Source organism: Babylonia areolata, chromosome 15, assembly GCF_041734735.1.
Source record: "Babylonia areolata isolate BAREFJ2019XMU chromosome 15, ASM4173473v1, whole genome shotgun sequence".
Taxonomy (NCBI): Eukaryota; Metazoa; Mollusca; class Gastropoda; order Neogastropoda; family Buccinidae; genus Babylonia; species Babylonia areolata.
In genome coordinates, this window is record NC_134890.1 from 18,770,323 (window position 1) to 18,785,868 (window position 15,546).

At 36.4% G+C, this 15,546-nt stretch overlaps 1 protein-coding gene across 5 annotated transcripts in view; it reads left to right on the plus strand.

Moving 5' to 3' along the window:
• Positions 1-738: 738 nt before the first annotated feature.
• The window catches only part of LOC143290205 (uncharacterized), a 33,376-nt gene continuing 18,568 nt past the window's right edge, over positions 739-15,546 (plus strand). The window contains exons 1-7 of one of the 5 annotated variants that reach the window (XM_076599524.1): positions 739-790; positions 2,235-2,324; positions 3,632-3,678; positions 4,801-4,893; positions 6,523-6,543; positions 8,531-8,545; positions 14,227-14,310. In XM_076599524.1, the coding sequence (XP_076455639.1) occupies positions 2,282-2,324; positions 3,632-3,678; positions 4,801-4,893; positions 6,523-6,543; positions 8,531-8,545; positions 14,227-14,310 (303 nt within the window). In that variant the 5' untranslated portion in view covers positions 739-790; positions 2,235-2,281. The remainder of the gene's footprint in view (positions 791-2,234; positions 2,325-3,631; positions 3,679-4,800; positions 4,894-6,522; positions 6,544-8,530; positions 8,546-14,226; positions 14,311-15,546) is intronic. The other 4 variants (XM_076599526.1, XM_076599525.1, XM_076599528.1 and 1 more) reach the window with 4 other exon arrangements.

The following is a 15,546-nucleotide window of genomic DNA, read 5'->3' on the forward strand; positions in this document are numbered from 1 at the left end:
GCGTTGTGCAGAGCTGGTTAGGGATCTGTACTTGGACAGAGGGTTACTGCTATACATTTTGTCGGCTGACGTGAAATCATCACGAACTGAGGACACACTATTTATGTTGCCAGAATCCCCACCACCACTGTTACTGACCCACGTCCCGGCCCCCGGACCCACCCCCACCCCCTCATATGACAGTGAAAGTTGATATTGAATTAGAACACGTAACTGGTATGTAAATATTTTTGCATAATGAAGTCGGCTTTAATGTCAAGTAAACCTTCCTCTCGGCTCAAGTTCAAGTTCGATCTGCTGCTAAGAATTAACAGTGAGTTGTGAGATACTCACTGAACTTGCTGATGTATTTTTCATTTTGTAATCCCTGTTCTTTTTTCCAGGCTACCCACCACCTCCCACCCCGTCCCCCAATCACTGCCAAAATACATGTATACATGTCAGTACATTCTTTATTCGAAGCTGTCATCGAGTTTGGGCTGCCACGGTTTTCCCCATCGTGTTGGTTCGCTTTGGTCAGTTGCTGGCAATCACGATCAATTTCGGTTGGTTGATGTTGGTGCGTGAAAATACACAGCGTGTCATAATATCATAAAATAAATCATGAGGTCATGGGTAGAATTTCATTAAGACTTTTAAATCGATTTTGTATGATTTCGAAGGAAACGCTCGGAAAATGATTCTAATTATTCCGTATGTTTTTTGTGTGTCGGATCCACAATTTTAATGTGCCTATTCAAATCAAAATGGCCTCTCTTTGTTTGCAAGCTGCCGGCGGCCGCTGAAGAAGGTTTTTATTCATGTATTATTTTGGTTGAATACGTATCGATACCCGCAGATGAAGACAGTATTGAATTAACAATAAAATAAAATGCATATATATCACATAATAAAGGAGGAAGTGTGTATATTTCCCAAATGACGCGAGCGTGAAGCATGTCTGCGAGTGGGCCATGACTTGGCCGGCCTTGCACAGACATAAAACGAAGCCATGTTATTAACCGTGACTGCAGATTTTACTTTTAGCAGAGGCGACAGGCTGCTCAGTTGAACCCCTCATTTACAAAGCACAGTTAAATAGAGTAATCCAAAGCAGGAGACATTAGTGAGTTAAGATGGGATGTCGTCGTGTTCTTCGTGGGGAACCCAATCCATGAAATGACGAATACAAAATAATTTTACAACATGAATAGCATGTGCACAGTGCAGAGGTTTTTTCCATAAAACTTTCATTTGACCAAATTATGAATAGGAATCTGTTACTTATGTCTCTGGCTTTATATCCACTGTCAGCTGTTTTAAAGTTTGTGGTGAGAGAGAGAGAGAGAGACGGGAGGGGGAAAGGGGAGGGGGCGTGGGGGAAGAAGGGGGAGGGAACTGGAAGTGCCAGTGTTAGCGTTAGGACTGTGGCGGCCTGGAAAAAGCAGAAACCTCTCCACATAAGAAAGGAATGTGGGTTGGAAGATTGAAATGAAAAGGGGGGAGGTGGGGGAGTGTAGGAAAATGGGTTGTGAGGAGGTGGCTGGCTGGAGTTGAAAATGAAAGGGTGGGATGGGGTGCTGAGAAAGCATCATGTCTGGGGTGAAAAAAAATGGTTTACTCTGGGTTTGCACACATTATTTAAAATTATATCAGACTTTAAATAAAATTCAACATGCATTATTTTTTAAGTGACCACCACACAGACCAGTACAGAAGTAAAGTATAGTAACTGTATTTATCTGCAAAATTTAGCTTAGTCAATCTTGCTTATAAAGTAAACAAATAATACCACAAATACAAACATGTACATGCAAATAGGAATGCTTTGACTACAAACACGTTCTGAGTGATGCTAAGACTGACTGAAATGTACTAGACCCAGGTGCACATCATACTCTTAAAGGTTCAAATACACATACACACACTTTCACACACATACAGTGACACAAAATACCTCCCGTTTTGGAGCTGCGTTTACTGCAAATGTAAAATTGTTATATATATAGAAAGTAGTGCCTCAGTGGTGTGTGTGAGAAAAGCCTTTGATTTTTTTAATCTATTTTTTGAAGCTGCCTCGTGATTTCTTTTTCTTTGTTTGAAGTTGCCTTTAATTTTTTTTTTTTTAAAGCTGTCTTGTGATACATGAACTGAATCAGTTAGGGTTTTAGAGTTTTACATTATGATTTTGACTGATCATTGTAATTAAGATTAGTGTGTCTGGAATTATTTGATTTTTGTTCTTTTGTTTTCAGAATATTGGATTTTCTTTTGTTCATATTCAAGTTGAGAGACACCAAAGATGTCACTACCATCTTCACGAACACAGGCTTCACCTGTTCCACGTATGTACAAACTTTTTTCATGATTTTTTTTTTCTTTTTTTTTTCATTACAGTAAATAATTTTTCAGTGTTACCAAAAATAAAATCTACAAAAATTACAATTGGTGGATTTTATGAATTTATTAATTTTAGAGAGAGAAAAATGCTGACTTGCTGCTGGGGTGTTTAGATGGAAGACTTCACTAAACTTGATGAAATTAGATGCTGAAATTACCTTTTCTACTTCTGGAATTATGTTTAATCTTAAAGTGAAGAGAAAATGGAATCTTAAGTTTTCTATCATGTACAGGTAATGAGGTATATTATTAACATGTATACATCTCTGCATGTGATGTATGCTTTCATTTGATAATTCAATTTCATCTGCAGTTATTTTGCTCTCCTCAGTTAGTCTAGGTTTTTTAATTTTGTTTTTTTGCCTAGCAGATCCCCTTCCAAGGTTTCTGTACTGTGTAGATATATTCCTAGAAAGGTGTAACCATGTCCACTGCACATATTCATATATTGTATCATTTTCTTCGCTCACACAGGTTTCTCCATGCTTTGTTCACTTCATATGCCTCACAAGGAATGCCACATCATCAGTGTTCCAGTTCGACCCATTCTTTTGTTTTTCTGTCTCAGTGTATACTTTATATGATTACTGTGCATGGAATATGTTGGAAACTGCATATTTGTGACCTAGTTTTGACCAACTTTCAGAGACAGATTGGACTGGTAATTATGTAAACACGTTGATCTTTTTTCAGTTGAAAACTTCTTGAGATGTTTATTGCCAGGGTTAAAAAAACAGCTAAGATTTTTGTCTTGTATTGCATAAATCTCATGTCACTACAGATTACCTTTGTGTGAAACTTTGGTTGCTCTCTCCAGGGAGAGTGTGTTGCTACAGTGAGACCACCACCCATTTAATTTTTTTTTCTTGCCTGCAAGTATGTTTTCCATATCAGGTTGAATCACGTCTCACACAAACATAACACAACACTTGGAAGAAATATTAAGTGTTAATGTGTTTTTTGTTTGTTTTTTTGTTTTGTTTTGTTAACATTTTTTTTAAAATTGTGTAACATACATAAAATTGACAGAAACTCGCAAGATTGATGCCACATAAGTCAAGAGTTATCTCTGACCCAAATACTGTGAAACCTGCCACATGTCACTTTGAATTTTAGGATTGGTCGTGATTGTTTGTTGGGTACTCAGGAGACATTGCACTCATTGCACTCCACACCTCACCAGAGAAATTGATTGCATTATCATGACTATGAACAGATTATGGTGATTACTAAGTTTTGTTTATGTCTGTAGCGTCAAAGTCTCGAAGTTCATCTACAGTATCCCAGGGATCAGAAAAAGTGAGTATCATGTCATGAATAGATATCATTTTCTTTACCAGTTTTACAGTGGTGAACATGTCAGTTGCCAACAATTTTACTTTTTATACTATCTTTTTATTGTGTTTTATTATGTTTATGAGCAAGTTACAGAGCATAAATTAAGCTGTGTTAACAGCTGTCCTCATTCTGTTGTTAACATGGACTGATGATAGGGAGGGCACAGGTTCAAACATTACAAAAGGCATATCATTTTCTGGTAAGTTTGGCCTAGACCAGCTCCTACTTAGAGTTGAAAGCGCTATGGTCTTAAGAAGACGGGACCATACACTCTCCATGGCTTCTGTAAAGTACATTTGACTTCAAAGATGTGTGTTTGAGAGTGATTTATTTTCTGAAATGTTTTTTAGATGTCTTGACCTTGTATCATGGGCCTGGTTGACACTTGGAAATACCATGAAAGAAAATGCAGGGTATAATATCCCATTCTTATCCAACATCCAAAAAGAAAAATTTTAAAGAGAGAGAGGGGGGAAAAAAGTGGAAGTTGTCCCATGTTAGGGATTCTTCATGCCCAGCTGTCCTGGTGATTGCGGTTTTAATTTCCCTCCACTTTCATGCCATAATTTCAGTCTCAGTGTGTTTGGTGTTGTTAATTTATTATTTTTCCTTTCATTTTTGAATGCAAGATAACTTGGATTTTGACCTGAAGATGTTTCAATTTTCTGTCTTTCTTTTTTTTTTTTTTTTTTACCGCCTTGAGAAACAAAAAGGATTAGACTAGGGAAGGTGGAACTGTAAAAATCAGGTTTTGTATTACCACTGATGTTTCTTTAGTTCATAACATAAGGTAAATTTCAGATTGAATATTTTCTGCCTGTTATCTTTTTACTTGTGATTAAAAAACAAAATGTTCCTTTCAAACTTTGCCTTTTATATTGTTTGCGTGTCTTGAATATTTAAAAAAAAAAAAAATTCTTCTTTGCATTTATTCATTTCAGTGCCGTTGTTGATTGTGTTTTTGTATTATTTATCATAGGAATTGATAAGCTTTTTTTTTCTTTTTGGTTTTTTGATTGTTTTGACGATGAAATTTATTTGTCAGATATTTTTATCGGTGTTTGTGTTTGTTGCGTTTAACTGAAGGGGGAGAAGTCCAGCGGACCGTTCGTACCGTCGCCTCATGGACACCCGGGGTTCCAGCCCACCAAGTCCAGTGTGAAGGTGTTGGGCTCAGTAAGTGAGAGTGGGAGCTTCCTTGACCATTTTTATCCCCTGCCATATAGGAAGTCATACTCCGTTTTTGGAGGGAGAACTTACACTCAGAATTCAGTCACCCCTCTTCACCTGGACTTCATCTTTTGGATATTACATTTGTTCAGAAAAAAATAATTTTAACAACACATACTTAATCATGACCCACTAGTGCAGACTTCTGCAGGGGTCTGATTCCTTCTGGAAAAAGTCACAGTAAGTATGTTAGATAATCGTAATTTTAGGGAAGAAAATTTCCTTTGCACCACTAAAACGAACACAGAAAGTAGTATGTGCTCTACAGAATCGTGCCACACTGATCTCATTTCATCTGTGTTCAGTAGCCAAGGGGTTAAATTACAAGTTTCAGTTTCAGTAGCTCAAGGAGGCGTCACTGCGTTCGGACAAATCCATATACGCTTCACCACATCTGCCAAGCAGATGCCTGACCAGCAGCGTAACCCAACGCGTTTAGTCAGGCCTTGAGGGGGAAAAAAAAAGAAAAAAAAGGTGAATAAATAATAGATAAGCTTACACAAATAAATAAATAAATAAATAAATAATAATTATAATGTGTAAAAAAAAAAAAAAAGTGAATAAAAAGGTAGTAGTAATAATAATAATAATAATAAAAATTAATAACAATAATAAATAAATACATAAATAAGATAACAATGATGATAAAGAAGCAAATAGATGTAAAACATGAAGACACACATTCACATATACACCCACACATGCATAACAGATATGCACCAAAATTACAAATAAAGTGTATGTATGTGTTAGTGAGCATGTTTGTGTGAGTGTGTGTTTCATTTTTATTACACTTTATTTTCTGGTTTTTTTAATTTTATTTTATTTTTATTTATAGTGTTACTGTACATGGATGCTACTTATTTGAGATTTATGTCTAATTTCAGGGTTGAGAATGTTCAAACAGATGTATTTGAGAGGTGTTAGTGTCATTCCTGTTCATTGAAAAAAATATTGAACATAAGATAAGAATGACTTTTATGATCTCATTTAAGAGAAATTACATCAGGTGCGGCAAGACAAGCATAGACAATCAGTTGACGCAAAAAAATTAGTATGACTTATGTAAAAAGAATCCATAGCAGATAAGACATTATTATAAAAACTGTTGCATATGATCACTTAAATAAAATGTAATTAATCATTATTGTAAACATTGAAGTGCACCAAGGCTCACATTGCATGTATTGCAGATTCATTAAGATGAGATAGAATAACTTTATTATCACAAAGTAATTATCAGTATGAATACATCGAAAGACACGTGCATTGCACAAATCCTGTTGCACATTCATCCTGCACACTGTCGCACACATTTGAGTAAATATATGAAAGAACTGGTGAAAACAGTGTATGAAACTGAAAAAATGAAAATGTTCAGAAACAACTGAATTGCTGTCTGAAACTAGTGAAGCTGAAAGGAAGACAGAAGAGAATCTGTTGGCATTATGGAAGATTAACATTCACTAAGTCTTTAAGTTTTGACATATTCTGTGATTTTTTTTTTTTTTTTAATTTTTGTTATTAGATTATTTTAATTTGATTAAAATAAGTTGTTGTTTTTTCTTGCTGCAGGTTGGCAAGGGATCTGGCCAGGTAAGAAAAAAAAAGCTTTCTAAAATTTCAGTCTTAATATTGATGATAGGAAATATGATTTAATCAGAAATTTGTTATTCAGAAGTCTCTTTAATAGTTAATGAATGTTGTGCCAATGTAAATGTTCCTCTTTTTTCGGCCATTGAATGTGGTAACCACCTTGTTCATGATCTTGGGTTGACATTTTAACAATAAATGAGTTTGTGAACTTTCTGTTTTGGTAAGATCGCTTTTAATCAGTTTGGGTTAGTTACAATAGTTTTTATTTTATTTTATTGTTTTAAAACCTTATTTTATATAAATATTGTAATTTGTACACAGTTCATGAATATTGTGGCATGATTGACATGGATGAAATCTCCCCCACATCAAAATTATCAGTACACCCTACAACCATCTCTTTTTTTACTTTTTACTTTAATTTTTTTTTTTTTTAATAATAGTTTAAAGGTTGCTAAGTGCTTTATTTCATATTCTTAGGATTCAGTTCTTTTATTTATTGCTGTATCATTCATGTAGCGTCTTATAGAATGGGGGGAGAAAAAAAAGATCGTAGCTTTAGCACTGTGGAGGAATAAATTTTAACACAACTCTTGGCCAAGAATGTTCTGTACAAGAACAAAATACATTGGAGAGTCTTGGAAGCTTGCCATGTTTTTGAAATACACAGTAATGTTTGTTGTTTAAATCCTGCCATTGTGTGGTACTACGTGTGCTGCTTCATTCTGTAAGGAACATGATATTCTTTGATCCCAGAACGTGTTGCTTGATATTTAGGGAAACTGATCATCATGTTAAGGTTTTCATGTCTTTGGATAAGTTTAGGCACATAGCTTGTACTGTACAGTGTGTTCTGTCTCAGTATCGTTATGCTGCTTGTGATGAACTTCATTATTTGTTGCATTCTGATTTGTGTTCTAGTCAAAGGTATGGAACAGGAGAAAGTTATACAATTTAAGAATTTCCAGTCAGACTGATTAGATACCCGATCTGTCATCTTCTGCTTTCTCAAATAAGTTGTGAACATTTATATAATGGAATGTATTCACAGCGTTTGTGTTGTACTTGTAGTCAAAGCAATGAAGAAGGAGCAAGTCATACAGTTTTAGAATTTCCAGCTAGACTGATTAGGTAATTTCCAATTAGACTGATTCTCACGCTTCCAAGGTGGATGTGTTACCTCTGGGCCAACACTCGACTCGATACACAGAAACGTGCCTTGTTCACACATAACTTTAAACCTTTTTTTGAAATACTGCTCTGACTGTGAAAGATGAACACAACATTTAGGCCAGGGATGGCTCTAGCAACTGACTGAGTTATAACTTAAAAGTGAGCTGAACATGACATAGACAGGTATCTAAACATATGACTGGCTCAAGCTAATTTGACTCGACTAAAGGACAGTTCAATTGTGGCCTGATTAGAACTCTTTCAGTATATCATGTTGTTGTTTTTGTTTATTTGTTGTTGTTTTTTAATTATTGGAAAGAAGTATGTACACAATTTACAAAGACATGGCCCATGATTTGTCGCATGAGTCTTGTCAGTTCAAAGAAACTTGCAAGTGTTCTCTCTGTGTGTTGTGAGCATGCGAGTGTTGGGTGTGTTGTAGATGGTATTGTTTGATCAGTTATGCTGCTGCCATTTTTTGTTTTTGTTTTATTCTTTTTAAATAATCGTACACCAACTGAATTTTGGTTAATCTGTGTGGCTTAGAGATAATTTTGCTGTAGAAGCCTCTTGACTAATAGTTCACTTTAATCTGTTCCTGAGTCAGTCTTTTTCTTTTTTTTTTCTCGCAAAAGCGTATGCTTATTATTAATACAGCTATATAGTATTGTGATAGTCAGAGACTTTTGTGCGTATGGTTGATGTGACTATCTGTGATGATTGTGTGATTGATGTGATGTGACAGTGTGTTGTGGTGATTTTGTGTTTTGCTGGCTACAATTCTGCATATTGTTCACTTCTCTGTTCACTGTAGAAAACAGCTGCTGTGGTAAGATGAGTGTGCATGTGTGGGGGTGTTTTTCTTGATCATAATAACTACTGCTGTATATTTTTGTGTGTTTCGCTTTTTTTTCTTTCTTTCTTTCTTGTTTTAGATTTCTTTTTATACTGTTTCTTTTTTTTGTGTGTGGGTGTATGAGTTGGTGGAGGAGGAATTCTATTTAATGTCCCGTCAAACATACTGGTGGTTGTGAGTATGTGTGTCGTGTGTGTGTGAGGGTGTGTGTGCACATGTGTGCGTGTGTGTTTAAGAGAGTGTATGTGTGCATGGCCATGCAGTTTACATTTCTTTTTATTGCCTTTTTTTGTGATGTTTGTGTGTGTGTTTGTGACACTGTGTGTGTGTGTCTGTGTCTGTGTATGCGTGTGCACATGTTTGTATGTGTGTGTGTGTGTGCGCGCGCACTCATGCAGTACTATATAGTATTACATCACTCTTCAGTAACTGTAGTAAGTCTCTCATTCTTCTGTGTCTCATCTTTCTTTCACTCTGTCTTTCTGTCTCTGTCTCTGTCTCTCTCTGTATCATCCAACAAGTGAAACTGAAAGTGTTTCCTGCAAGCCCTGTTTCACTTGAAGGATGAGACCCTTCAAATTGAATCATTATTTATACTTGTACACAATCAGTCCAAATAGAATGCATTGTATGGTCATAATGGTGTTCTTATGCACTGCATTTTTTTTTTTTTTTCTAAAACTTTTGGTAGTTCCACATCTGTTTATTTATCTGTCAATCTTTTTATATAAAAAAATATTGACAGGATTTTTTACTGTTAGTGTTAAATTATAAGACAGTTCTGTGTTTTTATGCTAAAATGACCAGTTACGTAAATGAGGATGTGACTTTTCTACCTTTTTAAAGTGTTTATTTTATTTTATTTTTTTGTATAATTTTCTGTTTTTATGTTAAAATGACCAGTTACTTAGATGAGGATGTGACTTTTCTACCTTTTTAAAGTGTTTATTTTATTTTATTTTTTTTTTGTATAATTTTCTAACAACAAACCATATTTATTTTGATAAATTTAGATATTCTCACTCACGTGGTAATGGTTGCACATCTGTTGTGAATTAACGGAGCTGTCAAGAGTCTTCTGTGATGCACCAATCTGTTAAATTAAAGGAGGTATTCCATCAAATGTTTGTGCCTGTTTTAGAAAAAGGAGTACCACTGACTGATCTATTTCCTTTCTCCAACTCACTGAGTCATACAGTCTTGAGGAATTGTCTTTTTGAAAAAATATTATTATTATTATTTTTTATCCCCCAAGAAATTAAAACAGTCTCCAGAAGACTCTCCCTCAAAATGGCGACGCCATGGCAGTCTTGGACTTGCAATCCTTTTGAACATTTGTCATCGCGCAGTTTGCTTGAGGAAATTATGATTGATGTGGACAGTGATAAAGAAGAGACTGAGGAAGATAAATCTGATGAAGAGCTTACTGCTCCTTTTTTGTTTGTTTCTTTGTTCAGTGCATTTGATTTTCTTTGTGGAAATATTTACAGAATATCATAAATATATTATTTTTTTGATAACTACTCAACAAATCATAGCTAGATCCTTACGTTTTATTTTCTAGCAAGAACAGACCTTATTTATAAAATGCATCAATCTTTTGTAATTTCATATGTAACTTCCCACAAATAGAGAAGTTGTAGTGATTTTAGTGTACATGTACGTAGTATTGCTACAGCTTTTTTCCCTCGGCATATGAAATACAGCTGACCTCAAAAAGTGTGTGCAGTCAAGTGGTTAGTTATTATGGTGATGGCAAAGCATTGGATGTGGTGATGGGAAAGATATTTTTCTTTTCTTTTGTTTGCTTTGGGTGTGGGGAGGACTGGGAGGGCAGGGGTGCATGTGTATGTTTAGTACTAGTTTACGGGTCACTGGGTGGAAGGTTGGGCGATGGAAGGGTGTTAGTCAAAAAGAGGGGAGTTAGGGGTTGGTTGTTGTTTTTTTGTTTTCTTCTTCTTCCCCCTTTGTGTGTTTTGCTTGAAGAAGTAGTTGATTAGGATTGCTTTCTTTATGTGTTTTTGTATGTGTGTCAGAAAAATGAAATAAAATAAGTAAAAGAAAAGAAAATTTGAAAAAAAAAAGGGTCATTGCATGCATGATCAGTGGCCGGGTTGAAGTGCTGTCACAGCATAGGTGTTTTTGGGTTTTCTTTTCTTGTGTGTGAAACAGTATTGTGGCTTTACGTGTGTGTTTTGATTTCTGTCTTCTTCTTTTATTTGTTAAGTTCAAAGATGATCCTGATATATCTGCTTTTGACGTTATTTTTAATCTCAGGTCTGCTAGCATTTGGCCTGTCTGAAATTTTCCAGTACAGTTTCTGTCATGTTTTAATTTGTGATTTTTTTCTTTTCTTTTCTCCTAAGTGTTTTTCAACACATTGCATGTTTTGAGAGGCAGAAGGTGTTCAAGGTCACCTAAGCTTTGTTGGTGTTACGACTACACTTTGATAATTTGTCCTTTGAAATAAATGAAAACCTTGGGATTTTCATGATCTTTTTACATCTTTCAGTAGTGATCTGTATGGGTAACATGTAAGGGTCCCAATTTGGGAACACCGAGGAAACAATGAATAGTGTGAGAAGTAGTGAACGGTCCTTGAGAAATCAGAAATAGTCCATGAGAGATGCTGAATGTTCTGTGAGAACCCATGAATGGTCTGTGCGAAAGAGAGAAAAGAAAATCAGAAGACACAAGACACATTGGAACAAGTTTCAGCAATATTGGATTTGATTTTCTCCACCTGTTTGTTTTAAACACAAGTTACGCAGGTTTGTAATAATGTATGACTTCTCAGCTGATTTATTCTTACACTTTTGGGCATAAAATTTTATAGTACAGTTCTGTGAGTTTGTATTTGTGTGTACTTTGTATTATCTGTTTGTGTGGCTGGTTGTTTTAACTTATGCTTTATTAATCACACAGTGTAACCATGTGTGTGTGTGCATTGCCTTCTGTCTGCATAACCAGTGTTTGCATGTCATTAGCTTTTACTAGTTTTAGCTTTTGGCTGTGGTTAATTTTTATGTCTTTTTGGCATTACTAGTGTTAGAGATGTGTAGTTTTTATGCCTTTTTACTGTTTTAGCATTGAAAAGTTTCTTGCTTTTACAGTGACATTAAGTTTTATGCTTTATTAACATGTAAGTTTCATGACTTTTTAAGTTTTAGTTTTATGGCAATGTTTGAGCTCTGTACGTTTATAGCAGAACTGTTACTTAGTGTTAATTTCATGCTTTTTAGCAGTGTTTGAGCCTTACAGTCTTGCTTTTTATTGATGGTGTTGACCAGATTAGAATGTTTGATGAGGAGGAGGATTTGTTTGCTTTGGGGAAGTGTGAGCTTTGGGGGGGTAGGGGGGGGGGAGAAGATGTTGCGGGAGGGGAAGGGGATGTATATTTTTTCTCAACATTGAGGGGGGGCAGGTGCACAGAAAGTTTTGAACCTGTTTAGTTCTGAATGATGTTTTTCCTGTTTTGTTTTTTGTTGTTGTTGACGTAACTGTATCAAGGTGAGTCCCAGATGTTTGCACTTGAAGCCAAAGTGTTTGCTTTAGCTGTTTAGTAAAACAGTTCGGACGTGACAGTAGGTGTGTGTCCCTCTTTCTGCACCCCCCAGCTTGACCCAGTGTCTCTCTTTGTGTGTGTGTGTCCCCACTGGGGATGGGATACCTTCCAGCTCAGTATACAATACACAGTATACAATCTCCCCTCCTTTGTGCTAATTGTATGCTAGACATTTCTACTTTTTTTGGTTGCTCCTGACTTTTCAGTATTCCCTTTCTTGTTGTTGTTATCTAAAACGGTCATACACGTAAAAGCCCACTCGTGTATATATACGAGTGAACGTGGGAGTTGCAGCCCACGAATGCAGAAGAAGAAGAAGAAGTTGTTATCGCTGCTGCTCTGATGATGATGATGATGATACTATTTTTTATATAATTTTATTATTATCAGTTGTATTATTATTGATACTGATATTATTTTTGTCTTGGTTCTCTTTTAGGATTGTGATTTTTGCAGGTTTTTTTTCTTTTCTTTTTTTCTCTCTATATTTATTATCATATATGTGAAATTTTCCAGTTTGATGAGGAACATTGCCATCTCTGTGTTTGCAGCTAATAAACACACACACACACACACACACACACACACACACACACACACACACACACTAACTTCCATTCACAAACAATAAGCAGAATTTATTCATTCACACACACACACACACACACACTCAAAACATAAATAAATGTATTCAAAAAATGCAAAGGGGGATGGAGGGAGTGCAAGGGACTTAAGATTTTAATCAGATAATTATTTACATAGAATGAGATAGATGTCAATAACATATCAAGTACACAGAAAAAAACAGAAAGCAGCACAGAAAAGACTCTGCACATACACTGCAGAGCTAAACTAGATCAGTGTCAGGACTGGCCATTTGATTTTTTTTTTTTTTTTTTTTTTTTTAGGGTTTAGAAAATCCAGCAAAATTTATTAATTGTGAATGATCATTTACTTCAAATGTATAGACAACCAACCTGAATTTGTGGGATTAATCTGCATCAGAAGATACACATACACAGGCTGACACAACATTGATTTGAGTCAGTAGAAAAGGGCCATTTGATTCTTCACCATGTCATGACAAAGCGGTAGAACTCTTCCACTGAAGAGAGCAGGCTTGTCATCAGCACAGAATTAGGTATCATGGGTGGGAGTATTTTCAGGAGTATTTCCTTATTGGCATTTTGGTGATTTTTTTTTTTTTTTTTTTTTTACCTTTATTTTTACTTTGTTTTGGTATTAAGCGACCCCTCAGTTTGGTGACTCCAGCCAAAAACTTAAAAACGAGTCAGCTTACGCCCATGAGTTGTGCATGTTTAAAGAAACAACAAAACACAGTTACCTGAGATAACCTTTGCTGACAGCTGTGCTGTGACTAAATATGACTGATTGAAGATGGTGTGACGTGTGTCTGTGTCTTTGTTGCTGGGCTGCAACTAAGCATGACTGATTGAAGGTGGTGTGACATGTGTGTCTGTGGTGTTGGTTGTTTTTTTTTGTTTGTTTTGGTTTTTTTTTGCTGGGCTGTAACTAAGCATGACTGATTGGAGAAGGTGTGACATGTGTCTGTGTCTTTTTTTGCTGGTCTGTAACTAAATGTCTGATTGAAGAAGGTGTGACATGTGTGTGTGTGTGTCTTTGTTGTTGGGCTGTAACTAAGCATAACTGATTAAAGGTGTGACGTGTGTGTCTGTGTCGTTTTTTTACTGGGCTGTAACGAAGCATGACTGATTGAAGAAGGTGTGACATGTGTGTCTGTGTCTTTTTTTGCTGGGCTGTAACTAAGCATGACTGATTGAAGAAGGTGTGACATGTGTGTGTGTGTCTTTGTTGTTGGGCTGTAACTAAGCATAACTGATTAAAGGTGTGACGTGTGTGTCTGTGTCGTTTTTTTACTGGGCTGTAGCTAAATGTGTGATTGAAGGTGTGACATGTGTGTCTGTCTTTTTTTGCTAGGCTGTAACTAAGCATGACTGATTGAAGAAGGTGTGATATGTGTGTCTGTGTCTTTTTTTTTTTTGCTGGACTGTAACTAAATGTCTGATTGAAGAAAGTATGACATGTGTGTCTGTGTTTTTTGTTGCAGACGGAGCGAGTGGGCAAGCCGCCAAAGCCGCCAGACAAGCCGTTGATGCCGTACATGCGATACAGCCGAAAGGTAATAGGAAAGGTTTGTCCAATCGTTCAGTTCATGATGAACGTTCTCATTCCATTTTTCCTGTCTGTGGCTAGCAAGCAGAATGCCAAGCTGTGTTTCATTCGTAGCGCCTCATTCACTTTAATGGGGTTTTTTGTTTGTTTTTGTTTTTTGGGGTTTTTTTTTTCATTCGCCCTTGCCTACAACACACTTGACTTGCTGATAGTTGGCGCAGTGTAATGCTGGTGATAATTGTGAGGCCTGTTCTGGGATGATGGAAGAAGGTGGTTTTGATCGTTAGAAATTTTAATTTCGTATTCTTTTCTCATAGTCACAGAAAAAGAAGAAAAAAAGCTAAAGGGTACGCTGCATTGTGGTGATGCATTCTCCCTGGAGAGAGCAGCCCGAATTTCACTCCAATAATTTCGTTTGGACGAAAAGTTATTCAAAACAGCACAAAAAGGCATTCAAGATACATTGCAGAACATGAAGAATAAAGGTGTGTTTTGACTAGCATGTGTTCATCAAGGAAGTCTGTGTATTAACCCTTTCCCTGTATGTGTGTGTGTGTGTGGTAGAGAAATATCTTCATTTTCTCAGCAGCCACCTTTGGCAGAGAAGCCCAAACAGATAAAGTGGTAGATACCAATGTGTGATAGTCGTGTCCGACTATGACCACCAGAACATCAGAGGAAGCAACTGCTGTCTTGACCATCTGGGCTAGAATTTGATTATGGTGGAGAGTGTCTTGCCCAAGTTGCACCCCCACTTTCTCGGCCAAGAGAGTTTTAGGACAGTTGGCGTCTGGATGGTTCCTACAGGCCAACTATTCCCCAAGACTGCACACTAAGAGCCAGTGCAATCTTGCATCCTAGTTTGAGATTCATAGTCCTTCAGAAAATTCAAAACTGTAAATGACTTCCAATTGCAATGGGGAAATCATTGATCATGACAGCTCTCACTTTGCTGTTGCCCAGCTGTAAGCCTTTGTCAATTGTGATATAGGCTGAGCGTTGGCCTGACAGGCCTGGTAGATGCCAATAAAACCTATCTTAACATCGTTAACCCCTTGACTGCTGCCGACAGGTATGCTTCTCAATGAAGGCTGTCATTGCCCTGTGATAAACTTAGCATGCAGGTCAGGATGTAAAAAAAAAAAAAGCAGTAAGGTTCATGCCACACTGGTCTCATTTCAGCATTTAAAACAGGTTAAATGATATGTGTATAATTTGGAAGTGATAAAAGAAGTGTTGTGGAGGGAGTTGTTTT